Raw genomic sequence first — 19,381 nt, 5'->3', positions numbered from 1 at the left:
GAGGGTGAGCATATACTATGGACTTTTACTACTAAATACTACAGTGTATAGTCCCTAAAATTAAGGATATTATATTACATAATCAAAGTACAGTTAACATTGACAATGTAATCTACCTTCTATATCCCAGTTCTGCTATTATCCCAATAATGTTCTTTATAGCATTTTCCTCCCTCCATGATAGGACCCAGTCTAGTGTCAAGTAATACACTTAATTGTCATTTTCTTCAGCTTCCTTTCAACTCATAACATTTTCACAACTTCTGTCTTTAAAAACAGGGATATTTTTAAAGAATCCAGTCCCCTATTCCTTGCCTTTATTTAATATAACATTTTCTCATTTTGTGTTTGTCTGATGTTTCTCTGTGGTTAGAATCAGGTTATTCACTCTTGTCTGCAAGTGCTGTATAGGTGACATCATACCTTCTCAGGGACATACATAGTATATCTACTTGTCGATTACTAGGGATGTTATTTTGATCATATAAAGTTTTATTTGATTTCCTCTCTCATAACTAATGAGCAGTCAATGGAGAGCCAATTTAAGACAATGCTAATACCCTGCTGTTCATCAAAATTTTCCACTAGAGTTAGATCTTGCCAAGCTTTCCAGATTTGCCCTTGGAGCTAAAGGAGTGCCTCTGGTACTACATGGGACTGGCAGCACACTGCAACAGAAGGAACAAAGGGATCTTTTCATTCCTGCCACTTTGTGGTGCCCCAGAGCTATTTTAGCTTCACACATTTTGAAAAAAAAAAAAAAATGAGCCTATAGAGATCTGAGTCTCGAGGCCTGAGTTCTAGTTCTGACACTACCACCAACTCATGAGGAACCTTTCTCAAGACTTTAGAGTATTGATCCCCAGCACAGAAAAGAAAAAAGAAAAAAAAAAAGACTAGAATACCCAATAAAATAGGTGGACTGAATAACAAAGACCTGAATTACACATTCATTCAACAAATATTTTATTCCAGGCATGGTGCTGCTCACATGTAATCTCAGAAACTTAAGAGGCTAAGCCAGGGGTACTGCAAGTTTGAAGCCAGCCTCAGCAACTTAGCAAGACCCTGTCTCAAAAAAAAAAAAATTAAAGGGGAAGCTGGTGATGTAGCTCAGTGGTAGAACACCCCTAGATTCAATCCCTTGTACCACAAAATAAAAAGAAAAGAAATGAGAAACTATAGGCACTGTTCTAGAATCCAGGCAAGATTACAGCTCTCAGGAAAGTTTACATCCTGTTAGGGGTGACCCAAACAATGAATAATAAAACAAGTAAAAGAAAAGTATAAATCCATATAGCAGTAACTACTATGATGTCAACAACACAAGGTTGTGAGAAAGTATATTTGGGATCCACTTGAGATTGTAGAAAAGCTCTCTAAGGATTGAGTTTGAGCTAAAAAAAAAAAAAAAGTGCGGGGGAGGAGGGTATTAAGGAACCAGCCTCAACCTTGAAAAGTTTTGGGAGCAGAGCCTTCTGAGCAGAGCAAAGGGACTCAAGGATGATTAGGTGTTTGGTATTTTCTACTTTCATATCTGTGGTTCTTTCAGGGAGTTAGGACAGGCACAGGAGATTTCCAGCTATCCCAAAAGCAAAGCAAGAAAACAAAAAAAAAAAAAAGAAGGGGTTCAGGGGAGATGTTGGTTCTCTGGCATAACAAGGAGGGATTCTAGAGGGAATAACAAGTGAACCGACTTTTAAAAGGTGAACTAAAATTTTGAAAGTTAGATGATAGAACAGAGAAAGACATTCCATACAAGAAAGGGGAGGCCCTGAACATTGGCACATGCCTGTAATCCCAGTAACTCAGGAGGGTAAGACAGGAGTATTAGAAGTTTGAGGCCAACTTCAGTAACTTAATAACTTAGAAAAACCTTGCCTCAAATTAAAAATTTTTTAAAAAGACTGGGGATATATCTCAGTAGTAAAAAGTACCTCTGGGTTCAATCTCCAGTACCAAAAAAAAAAAAAAAGTGGAATGAGAAAAAATGGGAGACATAGGGAGTAGACAGGCATGGCAATTCTGAAATCCCACTGGGAAAATATTTTGAGGGCTTCCTGATCTGGAATAGGAATTATTCATTATTCTCTGATTCTGGGCCCTGTGAGTAGCTCTCCTTAGCTCTTGGTTTAGCATCCCAGCTAATATGGAGATTGAGGAACAAGTCTCTTTGGGGAATGAGCTTCTCCCTCAACCCAATCTATCAAAGATGATTGGAAGTACCCAAGCCATTGAAGTCTTAAACTGTTACTGTTCCTGTTAGTCTAGGCTTATAGTTCCTCTGGAAACAAAATACTCTTTGAAAAACTCACTGTGTTTCTCTTTGACTGCAGGCAGCAATATTTGCCAAAAGCTATACCACACTCATTTTGGAAAACTAGTTCTCATGACCATGCCTCTTTCCTCTTTCTCCTTTCCTATCAGCTTTGATGGGAAGACCACCTCATTAGAATCCTTTCCCTAAATCTTATCCAGCTAAAAGGTTTTATTAGGCACTATACTTTTTTTTCCTAAACATTTTTTTAGTTGTAGAGGGACACAATATATTTATTTATTTATTCGTTTTTATGTGGTGTTGAGGATCGAACCCAAGTGCTCTACCACTGAGCCACAGCTCCAGCCCAGCACTATATTCTGAATTTTACATTTTCCCTGAAGTACTTTAATCCATTTAAGGTAAACAATGAATATTATGCCCATACTTTTAATTCAATCCTAGTCTCAAGGCTGAATTTTATAGGACCTTCAATATTCAAAGGCTTTCTCAGTTTTCTCTCTTGTGTCTTCTCTGAGTCAAAAACCATTACCTCTTCAAAATCCTAAGTGCTGGGTGTGGTGGTGCATGCTTGTAATGCCAGCAGCTCGGGAGGCTGAGACAGGAAGATTACATTCAAAGCCAGCCTCAGCAATTTAGCAAGGTGTTAAACAACTCAATGAGACCCTGTCTCTTATAAAATACAAAATAGTGCTGGGGATGTGGCTCAGTGGTAGAGTGGCCCTGAGTTCAATCCCCATTACACAAAAGAAAAACAAATCCCTAAATCCTTTAATTTTGGGTTATTCTATTTTCTTTCACTCCTGCTTAAAAGCAGGACAATTGTTTCTGAACTAATGTCTTGAAATACCTTAATAAATATCAACCAAAATATGTTATTAGTGTTCTGTTTTCTTTCTTCTTCTTCCCCAGCATTGAAATTCATTGTTTATGATCCACTTCCCAAGTTATCACAGAACATAGTTCCACCAAATATTTTTCTACTGCATAACATGAACCACTATCTTTCTAGTTGCCAATACCAGTCTTTTTACTACAAACACACCTAAGCCAATGCCTTGGATATTAGATTTTGTTGTTTGCTTTTTTCCCAAAGTAAACCAAAGTTTTTTGTTGATGTTGGTGGTGGGGTTTTCTTCTTTCTTTCTTTTATACTATGGGCTAGTTGATGCTATAGTAATTAATAATCCACACTCCTTATTAGATTAACTCAACCCAAGTTCTCACTAATTCAAAATCTGCTGCAGATATGTCAATATTCCAAATAATATTTCCCATTTATCAGCACAGTACACAAGATTTCTTAAGCCTTAGGCACCTTTGTATCAATACATGCTCTCAGAATCACCTCAACAGGGAGAAATAAAATGAAAAATCAGAGAACAAAACATTGGTTCTTGGGGCTGGAGCTGTAGCTCAGTGGCAGAGTGCCTGCCTAGCATGTGAGAGGCACTGGGTTTGATCCTTAGCACCATATAAAAATAAACAAATAAAATAAAGGCATTCTGTTTATTAAAAAAAACTGGCTCTTAAATTTTCCAACCTAGACATGACCTACATTACACTTCTACTTGCATTTCAGTGATCAAATTAAGTTTCATAACATTCCTAAAATAAAGGATATGAGGTAGAGCAATCTATCCATTCTCTTAGAAGGGGAAGAGCACTAGAAATACTGGAAGGAAGAGTTACTATATGCCCCTCTTCTACTTGTAGGATCTTCTCTTCTTCTTTGGTATTCTGCAGTTTCAATACACTATGCCTGTTTCTTTTTCTTTTTTTATTTTTACCTAAGTTAGTATATTTTTTTCTTTATCTTATATCTATAAACTCATATCATTCATCACTTATAGACAATTCTCAACCATTACCTCTTCAAATGTTCCTCTCCTTGATTCGCCATTCTGTCTAAATCAATGTTAAAAGGTAATCTGTTCACCCTCCATATCTCTTAACCTCTCTTTATATTTTCCGTTCCTTATCAAGACTCTCACATGCAGTTTGTTATTCCTTATGACTCTCACTTATATTGGTTTATTTGTATGTGTCATTTTTGTTGAGAATTCATATTTTATTGAAATTAGTATGTGTGAAACCTAAGAGTTGTAATACTTTCTGCCTGAAAGGACTTGCATTCATCTCTACCAAGAACATCAATTCTGAGATGATTATTTGCCTTCAGGGTTGTGACTTCATGCAGCAATCTCAGGTTCAGCATGATTGAAGCTATGTGACCAGTAGCATAACCAACTTCCTGTCTAGAGGAATGGGCAGAGGAAAAGGACCTGGAAGATAAGCCATTTCACATAAAATGTCCTACAATAAAATACATCATTGCTTCTCACAATCAATTAGCTAGAACTTATGCAAAAGACAATATCTAGTTGTAGAGGAGGCTGGGAAAGGTGAGGGTAGGGGTTATTGCTAAAATAAAGAAAATAATAGACACTGGCAACAATTAGCAGTCTCTGCTACAACAGGAAAACTGTCTCCAGGGACTAGTTACAAGCTCTTTTTTGCCACAAGGCCTTTTTTTTTTTTACAAGCTCTTTTTTCCGTGCAAGGCCTTCAGGAGTCCTGTCTGTAGGATAGAGTCCTCCCTACTGCATAGCTCCAGGGCCCATAAGGAGGTTCTTCCCAGAAACTAGGCCTTCTTCCTCTAGGAGGCCCTACAACACACATCAAAGATAAGAATGCATCCATAGCCTGTATGAGTGTAGTTCTTATTGCAAATTTTTGAAATGTTTATAATTTTGCTTTTTAAATTATTTGGTAAGGAGTGATTCATTTAATTTATTTTGGGGCTAAGGTTTCTTAAAAATGAATGGATTTAAAATAATGTTGCAAGTTATAGACATTTAATTAACATTTTTATGCATGTTTTATCTTTTTTTGGGGGGGGCAGATATTAGGGATTGAGCTTAGGGCCACTCGACCACTGAGCCACATCCCCAGTAACTACTTTGTATTTTATTTAGAGACAGGGTCTCAGTTGCTTAGCACCTCAATTTTACTGAGGCTTTTGCTCTAGATCCTCCTGCTTCAACTTCCTGAGCCACTGGGATTACAGGCGTATACCACTGTGCCCAGCTGTTTTACCATTTTTAATTGTAATGTTTTTCAGTACTTATTTTTGTAGGCCCTTGAAAGCTCCCATTCCCTGGATTCTATGCCTAAAAAATGTATAGTGGATAGGATAATCCACAGGCCAGGTATGAAGGATCATGCTGCAGACCAACCTGCAGGTAGAACTCTCTGGGGAATGGATTCAGCTAGCAGCTTGCTATGGAATCTGGGGACTGAGGAGTAGACAAATTCTGGGGTCCTGGGGATGCAGAGAATGACTAGTACTAATAAATTTAATAAGGATAAAACATAGCAGAAAGTTGAGAACTGGAGCCAACCTGGGAATAGGTGGGGAGGGTCTTATCTCAAGATTTAAAACTGATGTTCATCCTTTAAATACAAACTTCCTTGGCTTGTCTGATACCACATCTGGCTGCTGAGATAGGAGCATGAGAGGAATATGTTAAGGGGACCTGAAGATGGCTAGTGTATTGGGGGACACTGAGACATCTAAGTGGGCGTACCCAATGAACTATAGTACCATGTGTGGATCTGGAGTGCAGAAGAGTGAGTCCATGACATTCATCAGGTTCTTCAAGACAACTAAACATTGTCATGTTTAGTTGTAAGTAATAGAAACCAACTCCAACTTATATAGTGAATTTATTAAAAGGTAGTTCATTGAATCACTAGGAAGACTGGAGGATTAAGATCAGCACTACGCAGCCAGGAACAATTCTTGAAATCATGTGCAGAATCAGTCTGCTGAAAGAAATATCACTGCCATCAGACACCAGGTGCTTCAACTTGTGCTGCCACACCTGCTGACATGGAAACCCCACCTCCCCACAACCATGACTGCCACCAGAGAGAAGTCTCTGTGCTTTTTGTTGAGTTGTTTTAAATCACTACCACTAGACCTGTACCCTGGCTTCAAGGCATACTGGGAAATCAAGGTTCTAGTATATTTAACTTCTGTAGTAAGGAGTAAACTATGCATCCAAGACTCTTGAGGTAGGGAATTCATTAAATATAGAAAAGGGGTTCAGATTTCATACAGTCCTACAAATATTCCTTATATTCATTACAAATTGACACTCCACTCTCTGAAAATCATTAGAAATCTCTAATGCAGGGTGAGCAGACAGGATAGCAAGGGATACAAAACATCACCACACAAAGGACCTTCTTGAAGTATTCAGCACCTGGGCATGGTAGGCATTCCTAAGACATCATTTCCCTAACTCCACTCCAGACTTGTTGCCTGCATTTTGAGGAACAGGCTGTGTTCATTCAATAAGAAGCAGAGAGCTTCATTCTTCCCTCAGAGAAAGGCTTCCCCCCGTTTCTTAATGATGTTGGGAGTCAGGATCAAAAAGGCCATGCAGCAGGTTCCACAAGCTTTACTGAAAAACACTCTGGGACACAATTGCTGGTAAAGAAAAGTGCTATTTTTATTTGTTATTGAATGTGTAGGTCCTTTTAAAATGTTACACTTCCCCTTACAATATTTCTCCCTCATTCCCCTAGCCATTCTGGCTCCAATGGCCACTTCTACCAAAGGCCTAGAAGGAACTCATTCTAGGTACCCAAGAAGAGTACCGCTTAAGGAATGGGCATATGGCTCAAGAAGCATCACCAACTAATGAGGTCTTTCCTCAAAGCAGCTCAATTTGGCCTGTGAATCCTTTTCCCTGCCCTAGTCAGGACTCCCCTAGCTATGTCCCAACCCCAGAGTCCCTCTGTCCCTGTGTGGCCTGAATAGTCACTGAGATCACTGTTCTGAGTCACTTCCACCCCAACTTTATAGATAAGATCACACTGTCTATAATTGGCAAAGCCAAAATTGAGATGTTCCAATGCTCAGATCAGATTTCTGCTTCACTTCCTTACCTCTAAGAAAGCAATCAAAATCTGCTTCTAGCTCCAGGGATATCTGGAGCAACAGGTGGTGATGGTCAGCAACAGGGAAGAAAGATATAGCTAGAGGGCATCACACTGACTCCAGCTAAGCTCAGGCAAGTGATGGACTCCAGTACTTCCCCATTTCTCTCCATCAGAATATTACCAGCAGCAGACACCCACACTTGCCAGAATTTTGCTCCTAGTTACAGAACTGAACCTCACATGGAAACCTATTTCACTGATCTTGGTGTTGACTATGGCAGTTTCTCATTGGTATCAACTACCCACCACCTGGTGATACAATTTAGCCAGTTTGGATGTTGCAAAATCCAATCCATACTCTTAGGCTGATTGAGAAGGGGACTCTTAGCAAACACAGCTAAAATCTATTTCTGAGCTGTAATTGGAGAGACAGAGGGAAAGACTCACAGATGCTGCCCTCCTGGCAGGAGCTCATAAGCATGCTTAGCATGATGAGAACAGAGTCCAGGAGAAGGTAGAGACTCAAAGAAAACAGACAGCTGTGATTCTTCCTGCCTAACTATCTCCTGAAGAGGAGAAACTGCAGACAGCCACAGATATATCTCCCTGCCTAGATTTCAAGGAAGACTCAGCCTGTGTGGCTGGGAAGAATAAGGATAATCTATAGACTAGGGGTATCATAAAAGCCAAGTGAAGGAGGTGTTTCACAGAGGAGTGGTGGATGGGGTGAAATGCTGTGGAGAGTTCAAGGCAGTTGAGGACTAAAATGTGTTCATTTGATTTGGCAACTAGATGGTCACTGGGACATTTATGAAAAACTGGGCTAAAGAGTAACAAAAGGATCAACAAAAGACTTGGCTTTTTTTTTTTTTTATACTGGGGATTGAACCCAGGGGTACTTTACCACTGAGATACATCCCCAGCCTCTTTTATTTTTTATTTTGAGACAGGGTTTTATTAAGTTTCTAAGTCTGGCCTTATACTTGAATCATCTTGAATTGCTAGGATTAAAGGAGTAAAATATATACACACACACACATACACATACATACATATATATATTTTTTTAAACAAAATTATCTTTCTAAGTTGCTGAGATTATAGGAGTACCAAATAAAAAAAAATTGTGTGTGTATGTGTGTGTGTATTTTTTAAACAAGCTTAGCTAATAAGGGAAGAGTGCAAAGGACAACAAACCCTAAACATTTTTATTAATCATGTGAGAACTTTGGTTGCTTGCAGAGTACTTGGAGGTAACCAAAGGAGAGGGAGACAGAAGACCCCAGGAAGTGGGAGCAGCAGTGAGGGAGCAAAGCCTTGAAGGCATATAACAGGATTTATTAAATAGAAAACTAGGAGGAAGAGGGAAGGAAATGAGGAGAGGTACCAACAGATGTCAATAGGAGGGAGAGAGAAAAGAGGGCAAGGAAGTTTCTTGCTTTGATCTCACTTCTGTGAAGCAGACACTGAGGTCAGTCATTTTGCTGAGAGCTAACACAAAGGGCATGGATAGGAAAGAAGAGTAATGACATGTTAATGAATTTCCAATAAATACTGGGCCTGTCAATTATGAGTGTGTCACATTTAGCAGCCAGGAAAAAGGAGAAGAAAATAGGCTGATGCAGAAAATGAAGGAGGGTTGATAGGTCCAGCAAAAGTTGGAGCGGATGGGAAAATTTAGGATGCTGATAAAAATATCAGCGTATGAGGAGCCCTGGATTCAGGCTGAAGAGAGGAAGAAATCCCAGAGAAGGCTAAAAGTCTGGGAGAAGAGAGAAAGCTAAGGTCACGAAATCGACTAAAGAAGCAGGAAATTTCAGCAGCAAGATCAGGGGAGTAAGAGAAGAGGAAGCACAATCTAGAAGGAGCAAAGGCTTATATAGGAGTTCAATAGGTAAACTCATGGAGTGAGAGGGAGTAGAGCAAAGCCCAAAAGGAGCCTAGATCTTAGGAGCCAGGCAAAGACAGGAAACCAGAATCCACCTAATTGATGACAGGGCTGACATGGAACAGAGCCTAAGAAGGGTCTGGTGGCTGCCCTCCACAAGGGGGTACCTGAGGCAGGCAGGGTGTGTAGGCAACAATTTAGAATTCAGAAAGGGGAGGCTAGGGTTGTGGCTCAGTGGTAGAATGCATGCCTTGCATGTGTGAGGCACTGGGTTCGATTACCATCACCACATATAAATAAATGAATAAAAAAAAGGTCTATCGACAACTAAAAAAAATTTTTTTAAAGAATTCAAAATGGGTCAATCTATCCATGTTCTACAGAAGAATGCTTTACAAATTCATTCTGCACCAATTTTTGCACTAAAATCTCCTTTGTATACACTAAAACCAGTCTACTATTCCACTTCAATTTCTCTTCTAGGATTCCAAGGTGTACCATGAGAACCCAGAACTAACTATATTTGCAATGCCCAGCTTTGTCAAGGGTCAAAGAGATCAACTGAATTCAAAATGGGGCCATTATGGGAATAAGTCAATGTAGGATCAGCATAAATGTTAGCAAAAAGCCTCTGAAGGAAGTTTCTTGGTGAGTAGGATTTTTTTTTTAATTTATAAAAAGTCATGTTCTGGGGCTGGAGTTGTATCTCAGTAGTAGAGCACTTGCTTCACAATTGTGAAGTACTAGGTTTGATCCTAGCACCACATAAAAACAAAGACATTGAGTCCATATACAAAAAAAAAATTTTTTAAAGTCATGTTCTGCCAGGTGCAGTGGCACACATCTGTAATTCCAGTAGCTCGGGAGACTGAGGCAGGAGGACCACAAATTCAAAGCCAGCCTCAGCAACTTAACAAGGCCCTAAAGCAACTTAGTGAGACCCTGTCTCTAAATAAAACATATTTTTTAAAATTGCTGGGGATGAGGCTTCATGGTTAAGCGCCCCTGGGTTCAATCCCTGGTACAAAAAACAAACAAACAAAAAAGACATGTTCTATTTTCTGCATGCAGAAACAAAATAAGACAAAACTATAACTCAGAAAGTTGGTACTGCAAGGAAAATCCAGGGATAGGATAATGCCAGGGGTAACCACTGTAGGGAAGGTATGATGGACCAGGGCCTCACACCTTTTCGGAAAAGAACACCCTACTTCACACCCATTCCTGCTCAGGACCTAATGTGAACCTCTTAGCATGCAGAGTCTCATGGAAGGAAATATGAGACTCTCCACTACATTACTAAGATCTCCTGACCTAGCAACTGATCCTTGATAGGCCACATCCAAGCTGGGAGCTTTATTGATAGAAGGGAAAGTGAGTTTTTAACCAAACATTTATGCTTCAAGTTTGTGGTCTCCAACTGATCCTGGGGAGTGATCTCAATCAGGTTTAAGCCTGTCACATCTCTCACTGGCTTTCCAATGCCCAAATATCATGAAGTTCACTCAGGAGCAGTGGGGTAAGGTGAAGGTAAGGTGACAAGGACAGGAATTAATAAGGCAAATATAGAAGGGACCTTGCCAAGCCAGCTAAATAGAGAAAAATATTCAAAAATTGAGAGGGAAATTGCCAGAGCCCAAAGCAGAAAGCCATGTCGCCCCCAAAATCAAGACCTAAATTCAAAGATCACCTGCCTACTAGTGTACTAAAGACTTGGTTGACACAAACTAGGAAACAGGATTATGGAAGCCCACCTACTTAGGAGGGAATGGCATACTCTGCTGAAAGAATGGCAAGTCAATGGGCAAAGGTGCCGTGAAGTGAAAACAATATCTCAGCCTGGGTGGAGAAGTAAATGAGTAGTATGTACCATCAATTCACAAAGAGAGAAGAAATGTTTCTGATTTTTTTAAATGCTTATTATCAAAGTCCTACAAACAAGAATTTTCTTAAACAGCATCTGTTAGTAAAAACAGAGCTACAACTTGAACCTCCCCTGAAAGCAGCCATACAATTATAGGGCCAGGGAGAGCTGCCTCAGGGCCAGGCCAACAATATCAACCAAGTTCCTACTTGAGAGGAAGCCTGACCCACAGTTTTATGCAACTTCCTCATGAACACCCTATATGAACCATGAAGATCCATTTGAGACACAGCCTGTAGCTCCTGTTCACACATGGTGTCCAGAATGCTTCCTTCAGCATTCTAGGAGAACTAAGGTCCTGAAGTTGCTTTAGGGTCACCAAAGGACTCTAGCTTCTCACCTATCAAATTTCTTCTCCTCCACCCTTGACAGAACTTCCTCCAGAAATTCCTGGGTCTATCTCCTGATGGTCCCATGGCCTTTTCCAACTTTCAACATAAAAGGATATGGTGGAGTGTTTTTCTGGGCTGTGGACAGTCTGGAGGCAAGCTAGTTAGGAGACTCACTTCTGATCTTTGGCTCTGTGAATATGGAGAGGTGGAGAACTAGGAGAGGCCAGGAGAAGAGAACAGGAAGAGAGCCCTGGCAGAGTAAGCTGAGTGTGGTCATTCTCCTTGCCCAGGGAACTCTGTATCTGAAGCAAACAGCAGCTGCCTCACAGCTTTCTGATGCAGAACTCAGATGTCTGAATGGAGATGATAAAGGAGTAGCTACTGACAAGCACGATGATCACTTCTAGGAAGTCAGATTCTGACACCAAGGAAGTGCTATTAGCACAAAATAAGCAGCACAAAGGGCAGACTCCAAAGTTGGCATCTTGATGCAAGTGAAATCTGAGCCAGATCTAAGATATCTTTGCACAGCCACCCAGCTCAGGCAAGAATGCCATACCATCCAGAGCATCTTCACAGCAGCCACTTAAGTCAACTTCAGGAAAGGGCGTATGAAAAACAAATACCCTGAAAACCGTTAGAACCTACATAGGCACCAATTGAGATCTATGGCCTCTAGATGCCTCCTTGTTCTGCCTATGACAGGCACCTCTGTCCTGACAGGATAAGCAATGGTAAACAGTGACAATCTTTGGCTATGCTGGGCCAGGGATCATAGACTTGCCATGTGTCCAAACTTCTTCCCTTCTTTTACCTACTGAGCCAGGAGGAGATAATATACTCTGCTCCTGAGCCCTGGACACTGAAAGGTGAGCAAGGTCTGCTTTCCTAAGTGGAGAGAATCAACAAGGAATTTAGGTCCTTCTGATCCTGACCAGGCATGGTCTTGTCAAGGTGACCCGTACATCTGATTACTCCAGAAACAAGGAACATCTCTCCCTCTTTCCTCTTTATTACTGAATCTTCTCTGTAGTGGATGCGCTATGGCTCCCAAATAAATGCTGTAGATGCAAATGACAAGGAAGAGCACTACACAGCTCAACAAGACTCATCTTATCTCACATCCACATTCTGAAGAGTAAGCTGAAGGATGGGGAGGAACAGTCAAAAGGACGGGACACCAGCCACCAGAGTGCTCGGTCTCCTTCCAGCTCTCACACCTGTGAGATGCTGTTGGCCAGGCGGAACGACATTCTCTTTGCTTTTTCATTCTCCTGAGAGAAAAAATAAATATATTTGGAATTAGAAAGCCATATGTAGGGTTTATTAACATGAAAAGGACACATGTAAAGACTCAGATTCTCTAGAGTCAGTGTCTATCCTAGGAATGCAACAGCAAAACTTATTGAAGCCGCTATACCTAATATGCTAAGTATCATAAATAACCAGGGATGGTTAGTCAGCTCCTGGCATACTGGGTAAATATTACATTTCTGAGGAATTTAATAGCAATGACTTGAAATTTCAGGCCCACACAGGTGGGACCAGAGACGTTCTCTCTGCTGTAAGCAAAACCTCTCCTTCCTTCTACACTCTAAGAGGCTGAAAAAGATCCCTGCTTTTCTCCCTCAAACCCAAAGTAAAGATCAGGCACTGAGACTAGATTCTTCTCTTCTTATTGGCATCACAGTGTAGTATAACCAGCACTGAGCTTGGAGTCAAGACAACTAGTTGCTCCCCTAGTTCTGCTGCTAATTTTCTGGGTAACACTGGGTAGGTACATGCATCTCTCTAAACATCAAGCCTCACTAGTAGCCCCACACTGCCCTGCCTCCCTTATATTATAAGGGGTTTGAAGTGAGGGTTCATTTTCACCACTATCTCTTGTGCTACCCAAGCAGCTTCACTTTAGCTTGCTTTATACCAGTTGTTCAGCTACCCCTTGCCTGCCCAATCACCCACCCACGTACAAGCCTGCCAGCTGGCAGTAAAGCTTTACCATATGTCTTCGCCGCCTCTTGGGTTGGATGCCTTCCTGAACACAGGGGGGCCATGGGAAGCCCTGAGGGGTGGAACATCCACTCTCACTAGACACCTCCTCAGAGTCTGAGTCTTGCTGCCTTGGCTGGGCAAACTGTTTCTCTGGGTAGATCTCCTTCAACCATCCCTCAAAGAATACTTCCAGGCAGCGGCCAGCCTCTGCAACCTCTGAGTCAGGCTGATGGGGAAAAGAGCAGCGGTGGTTGGCCTGTTTCTACCAGCCCAACTCTTCCAGGCCCCTCCCTCAAGAGCAATACAGAGAGCACAAAGCCTATCTGGCCTATTCTGGGATCGCATCCTGGGTTGTCTGGAACTTGGCATTTTCTCCTAAGACTCAGGATAACCAATTTGGTACAACTCTTAAAGTAGAAGTGACATTAACAGGTACCCACAAGTGGTCAGTTACTAACACCTCTCTATCTTCCTCCTGAGTTCATGCTGAGGGTTGAGTATGGGATAGAGCTTTAAAACTCACCACAGTAGACCTCAGGACTCCTCCTAGGTCTTCCTGGCAGCTCCGAACAAACCTGATCCCCATACCCCAACCCTCACTTCAGCCATTATAAACTTTGGGTCACTGGGTAATAGAAAAGATGAAAAATGGAAAAGACATACATAATTAAATTTAGCACAGTTCCAGAACATGAGGCGCACGTCTGATACCACCTCCTCTGGGGTGGTATAATGAGCTGGGTCCTTCTTTTGAAGCTTCCTCCGGATGATTGACAGGTCCATGGGCCTCTTGATAATCTGATAATAATGTCGCGCCTTGGGAAGGAGAGAAGAGGAAAAGAAAGAAAGAAAGAAGAGAAAAGAATAGGTATAGATAAAAGAGGCAGAGAATGAGTTGGAATATAAGTGAAAGAATAGAAGAAAGATGAGAAACAGCAGGAATAAAATTATGGAGAAGACAAAAAAAAGGAAATAGGAGGAATGTATCACTTGCCAAGTCTGATGCAGCAGCAGTTGTGGCAATCTGGAGAGTAAAGACTGGACTGGCCATGGCCCCCAGGGTCCCCTGGACCATCCACAAATTAATACTGTCACTATTTCAATGGTTGAATCCTGAGCCCCCTGGGTACACCACCATGATCCTGCCCCATGGTTGAATCCTGAGCCCCCTGGGTACACCATCATGATCCTGCCCTATGGCCTAGGCCCTCTGAGCAGAAATGATAGTAGCAAGCAGAAACAGTAAGGTTTTCCTTACCAAGGGGCTGACAGGTTCATGGAAGGGCAGACTGAGGCTATTGCAGCACAAGGACAATACCAGCTTCTCACATTTCTGCAGAAATCATAATTGGCAACAGTGTCACTTTGTTCTGGCCCATTTCAAAATCAAATCAAACATGAGAAACCTAATAACTCTCTGGCTTTGTCCCACAGGTTTCCAATCATAATACTAAGGCACAGTTCAGACTCCCAAGCCAGAGGAAAGCTTTTAGGAGAATGAAAACCACACAAATTCCCATTGGCCAAGTTATCAGCCACAGTCCAAAAGAAAGGCACCCAAAAGCAGGTCTCACCCTTCTGAAAGACCTCAGCCCCTTTTAGGCACAGAGTTCTTTTCCAAGCAGAAAACCTTGTTTCTAGAGACCCTTCCCTACCTTCTGGTCGCATGTGCTCAGGCCAGGAAGTACCCGCACTCCAGGCTGGCTATAGCGAGTATTCTCACAGTCATATTCCATCTCGGGCTGCGTCAAGCTGCAACACAAGGTACACACCCACTCTCCCCTGCAGAGATAGGTGAGGCCATGTTAAGCTTCAGCAAATTGCCCAGAGCACCCTTCCCTCTCCCTCTCCTTCAAGACAAGCATCGAGGCAACAGTGTGGGAAACTGAGTCTGTAGCTCTTCACCTGAGGCAAAGGCTTCCTAGTAATGAGCTCGAAAGAAATTTAGTAACTCAGGATTTAGTGAATCCAGAAAAAATATTTAGGAAGAAGGCAGGGAAGAAGTACAGAGACAAGTCTTTGCATAGGAAGAAGTTGAGAACAGAGGCAGAAGGAAAGTCAACCAAATTTCTAACATCTACCTATCTGAGTGCAGAAGGCACATATAGGGCCCACTAACTCACAGACCTGCATTTCATGTAGGCCCAGAAGAGGGGAGTAGGCCCACCCTGGGAAGTTCTGTGGGACTGACCTAGAATAATAATATAATAATAGAAGATAACCCTGGTAGCCAGGCGATGGCACTGGATTGGTATGACTCACCCTGGGAAGCTGAGCAAGGCTGGCACATGGCAGGAAAGGTGAAACACTTTGGGGCAGCGGTCACAGCACAGCAACTCTCCACCATTGAGACACACAGCACAGAAGTCCTCATTCTCTATTGGGACTTGGGGACCCTTCTTGGCTCCAGGAATTCGAGAAATGAGTCTGTGTTCTTCAGGATTTGTACTTTCCACCTCTGGTGGCTGCTGCCCAGCCAGGGAAGTGACAGTGACCTTTCTTCCCCCCAGACCTGGAGCCTGGATGGCATCAGGCAGGCTGTCCTGGCTAACCTTGGGAAAGAAGTGAGTCTGAGTAGTCAGAGAACAGTACTAACAAGATGTAGAGGGACACAGTGGGAGGGACTGACAAGCCCTGAGCACTTAATATAAGAATCATTTCTTCCAGAACTGCAAGCTAGCCAAGTCCCACAAGTGCTGGGACAGCTTGCTCCTGCTATGAACCTCAGAGACCCCTTACAGCAGAGCACAAAGTCTAGCCAAGCCACACCCTCACTCAGAGACTCAGGAGAGGCCCCCGAGCCAGAATTCTAGCTGCAGCAGAGAGAAAGGAGAGACTCCTGGACTGGGCCAAGGTTTAAGGTCAAAACATAGTAAAATGGTACCTTAATGGACATGCTGGAGGACTCGGTGCCACATTCAATAACCAGCAAGAAGCTCCCATCCTGATCATTTTTCTGAGGCTTCAGCTTGAACACAGGCATCTCTCCCGAGGAAGCAGCACAGATCTTGAGTCGCTCCAGTCGCACATAGGGAATCTTGGGCTCACTGTTGAAAGCTCTGTGGCAAAAGAGATATCCTGGGTATCAGCAAGAGCCTCCTCTGATCCCAACCTCTAAGTCAAGCTCATCTGTGATCCCACAACTGAGTAACTACTCAAGATCTCCTCAGTCCAACCCCCTGAGGTACACATCTTGCCAGCTCTGCCTGGCCAGACCCTGTCAGACACTGGGAAGCCCTTTGTGTAGTCCCTGTCAAAAAAGGAAGCTCCACGAAGAGCAAGGACTACACACAGAGTGCATGCTTCCTGGGGCAGGAGCCAGGACACCCTCCCACAATCATCCAAGACATCCAACCATACACACCCCACTTGAGGGCCTGGGGGTCAAAGAAGACAGAAGCAGGAAAATTTCTGCTTCTAGTTAAGTCAAGAAGGATGCTTACTTCTTATACAGGACATAAAGTTGTTTGGAGTTGGAGGCGGGGGTTGACCAAGAGTCTGTTACCTGATGCTCTGATTTTCTTTTTTATCCAGCTCTAAGGGTCTTTGTTCAAAATTCTGATATTCTAAAGCAAAAGACAAATAAATACCTGTGATGATATACTCTGTCACCTGCACCTTCCACTCATATCTGTTATTCACACGTCTGGCCACACACATCACATAATTGTTCCCTACACTGTAATGATTCATAATGGTGGCAATCTCACCATGGATATCCTTCCTGGAGGCCACCTTCTTTCAAGGATGAGCACAGATAATGCTCAGAGGCTGCCCACAGGTGAATGTTGGGTCAGGCACTGAGGGGCCAGCTTCTCACCTTTGAAATGAGCTCACAAATCACTTGTTTCCAGTACTCTGGTAACACTTGCTCTGAGAAGTCATTCTGTTCTTCCTTTTCAGTCAAGGGCTGGAATTCCAGAACTGCCTGAGAATCCAGCTCACACTCTGTGAGCTAGAGGCTTCAGGGAGCCCTCTCCTGTATAGCACAGTCTTCATGGATGAACAGGGAGCAGTGGAGGAAAATAGAGGGAACTAGCACTTGTTGAAAGCACCCAGTAAGCACTGGGCACTGTCCTAGGCACTTTACATAGGCAAGCAGGATCCAGAAGAATAAATCCAACTACATAAAATGCAGGGTTACATTATTGGTTATAATAAGAGCCAATAATTTTTGGTTGGCCTTTCAATGTGAGAAAAAAGGGGAAAATATTTCTTTCATTTTCTGTGATTAAATCTATACAAAATAGACTGATCATTACAAATTAAGCATACATTGTACTTTGAACTAAGAAATTCCCAGGTGATCAATGGTACTCAATTCCAGACTTTCTTACCAGCAGAAATAAACAAATCACCTTCCACAGAAGAAACAAATCTTAGCTTAGCCCAGTTTGAGAAGGAGTGTGGATAACTAAAAAGAAATTAAGAGCCAATCTCCTATGTTCCAGAATCTCTTTTCTATGTGGAACAACACAAATTCACAGTATGTCTGGATACAAGGAAAATTCTTGCTACTACAGAGTAAGTTGTTAAGTTAGTTCTCTGCAGTTATTTGTCCCAGTAGCCTATGAAGTCAGTATGATTAGTCCCATTTACAGAGAAAGAAATCAGTTCTGGGATATAAGGTATATCACTCAAAATCAAACAAAAAACACAGTGCTGGTATTCTAACTTAGGTATGTCCAACTCTAAAGTCAGATGTGCTTTTTTACCTATAATATTTTTCCCAGCCTAGCCACTTTGAAGTGAGTTCTTCCAGTCTCCCACTACATGCAACCCAGACCCCAGGACTTTTTGCATGGGGAATGTTACAAGAAAGCTGGCCACATGGATCAGCCCTGGCCATAGTGAGGAAAGCAGAACAGAGGAACTCGCTTCTAGAGAGGTATATTTAGCCTCAGAGAGAAGCAGCACTCTTCAAGCTTAGAGCCTATCTGCTGCCCTAAACGTGCTTAGTCCATCTGCACAAGTCTATGGTCAACATGAAGGCAGGCTTCTTACTTGAGTCTCACCTTGTGGGTTCCGGTACTGCTGTAGAGCTTTAGATGTGTTGATCACCGGTGCCAGGGGAGGTCTTTTCACAGAGAGATTAATTGGCTCCTCTAATTCTGAGGTAATAGCCAAGTCTTTGGGCACATCCAGGCCAGGGGCCATGGGGCCTTGTCCCACTGAGTCAGTAAAGTGAGAAGAATCCTCACTTTCCATCTTCCAAAAAAGAAAAGACAACAAGAATCAAATAATTTTTGCCATTAGTGGTCCCAGAGCTATTAAGCTAAAGCCAGGATAAGACCTTCAGTGGCCAAGTTTTTACCCAGTGACAAGCAGAAGAGGTTAACTGACATTTCCCTATGACTTACCTTACATAGGGCATTTCTCAGGGAGGGATCAACTCCATCCTTGGGGCATAGGCTCTCTACAGCTCGGCCAGGGTCAGGACTGGAAGTGGATCCAGTTTCCAGCTGCATGTCAGAAACTAGGGGCATGCTCTTCAAAGGACAAGTAGCTAGACTTGGCACAGCTTGGGTGTGAGCAGACAGTAGGCTGGGCCTGGCCTGAGAATGGTCACTTGCTAGGCTTGTGATGGCTGGGGAGGTCTCATTCATCATGTTGGGCATGGACTGGAATGTGCCATGCACAAGGCTTGGTATGACCTGTAGATGACTGGTTGTCGGGCTGGGCATGGTATGGTTTTGAACACTCGTCAGGCTGGACACAGCTTGTGGGGGGCCACTCAGCAGACTGGGTACTGCCTGAGGAGGGCCAGGTGTCAGGCTTCTCAAACTCTGAACCTGTGGTTCTAGGGTCCTTGCCAGCTTGGTAGATGACAACTCCATCTCCAAAGTGTTGGAAAAGCCCATGATGCTCACCGAGGTGGAGTTCTATAGGAGCAGAGACAAAGGGTAGTCAGGCTGTTAGCTGAGAATGGCAGGAGGGAGAGGGGAGATCCATCCCACAAGAGTTCCCATGCTCAGATTCCTCTCTGGCCTCTAAGCCTAAGAGAGATGGGGAAC

General features: G+C 42.7%; 1 protein-coding gene across 5 annotated transcripts in view; it reads right to left on the bottom strand.

The window, feature by feature from the left end:
* Nucleotides 1-6,773: 6,773 nt before the first annotated feature.
* Trim66 (tripartite motif containing 66) overlaps nt 6,774-19,381 on the bottom strand; it is a 66,003-nt gene continuing 53,395 nt past the window's right edge. For all 5 annotated transcript variants that reach the window (XM_040284798.2, XM_021727382.3, XM_078046514.1 and 2 more), the window contains 10 exons: nt 18,728-19,249; nt 18,383-18,575; nt 16,873-16,933; nt 16,252-16,426; nt 15,630-15,919; nt 15,023-15,149; nt 14,626-14,700; nt 14,031-14,183; nt 13,375-13,593; nt 6,774-12,649 (listed from right to left, as the gene is read on the bottom strand). In XM_040284798.2, the coding sequence (XP_040140732.2) occupies nt 12,590-12,649; nt 13,375-13,593; nt 14,031-14,183; nt 14,626-14,700; nt 15,023-15,149; nt 15,630-15,919; nt 16,252-16,426; nt 16,873-16,933; nt 18,383-18,575; nt 18,728-19,249 (1,875 nt within the window). In that variant the 3' untranslated portion in view covers nt 6,774-12,589. The remainder of the gene's footprint in view (nt 12,650-13,374; nt 13,594-14,030; nt 14,184-14,625; nt 14,701-15,022; nt 15,150-15,629; nt 15,920-16,251; nt 16,427-16,872; nt 16,934-18,382; nt 18,576-18,727; nt 19,250-19,381) is intronic.

This window comes from Ictidomys tridecemlineatus, chromosome 4 (genome assembly GCF_052094955.1).
Source record: "Ictidomys tridecemlineatus isolate mIctTri1 chromosome 4, mIctTri1.hap1, whole genome shotgun sequence".
In the NCBI taxonomy this organism is placed as follows: domain Eukaryota; kingdom Metazoa; phylum Chordata; class Mammalia; order Rodentia; family Sciuridae; genus Ictidomys; species Ictidomys tridecemlineatus.
The sequence above is the reverse complement of the archived record's forward strand: the minus strand, read 5'-3'. Positions and strand labels throughout refer to the sequence as shown.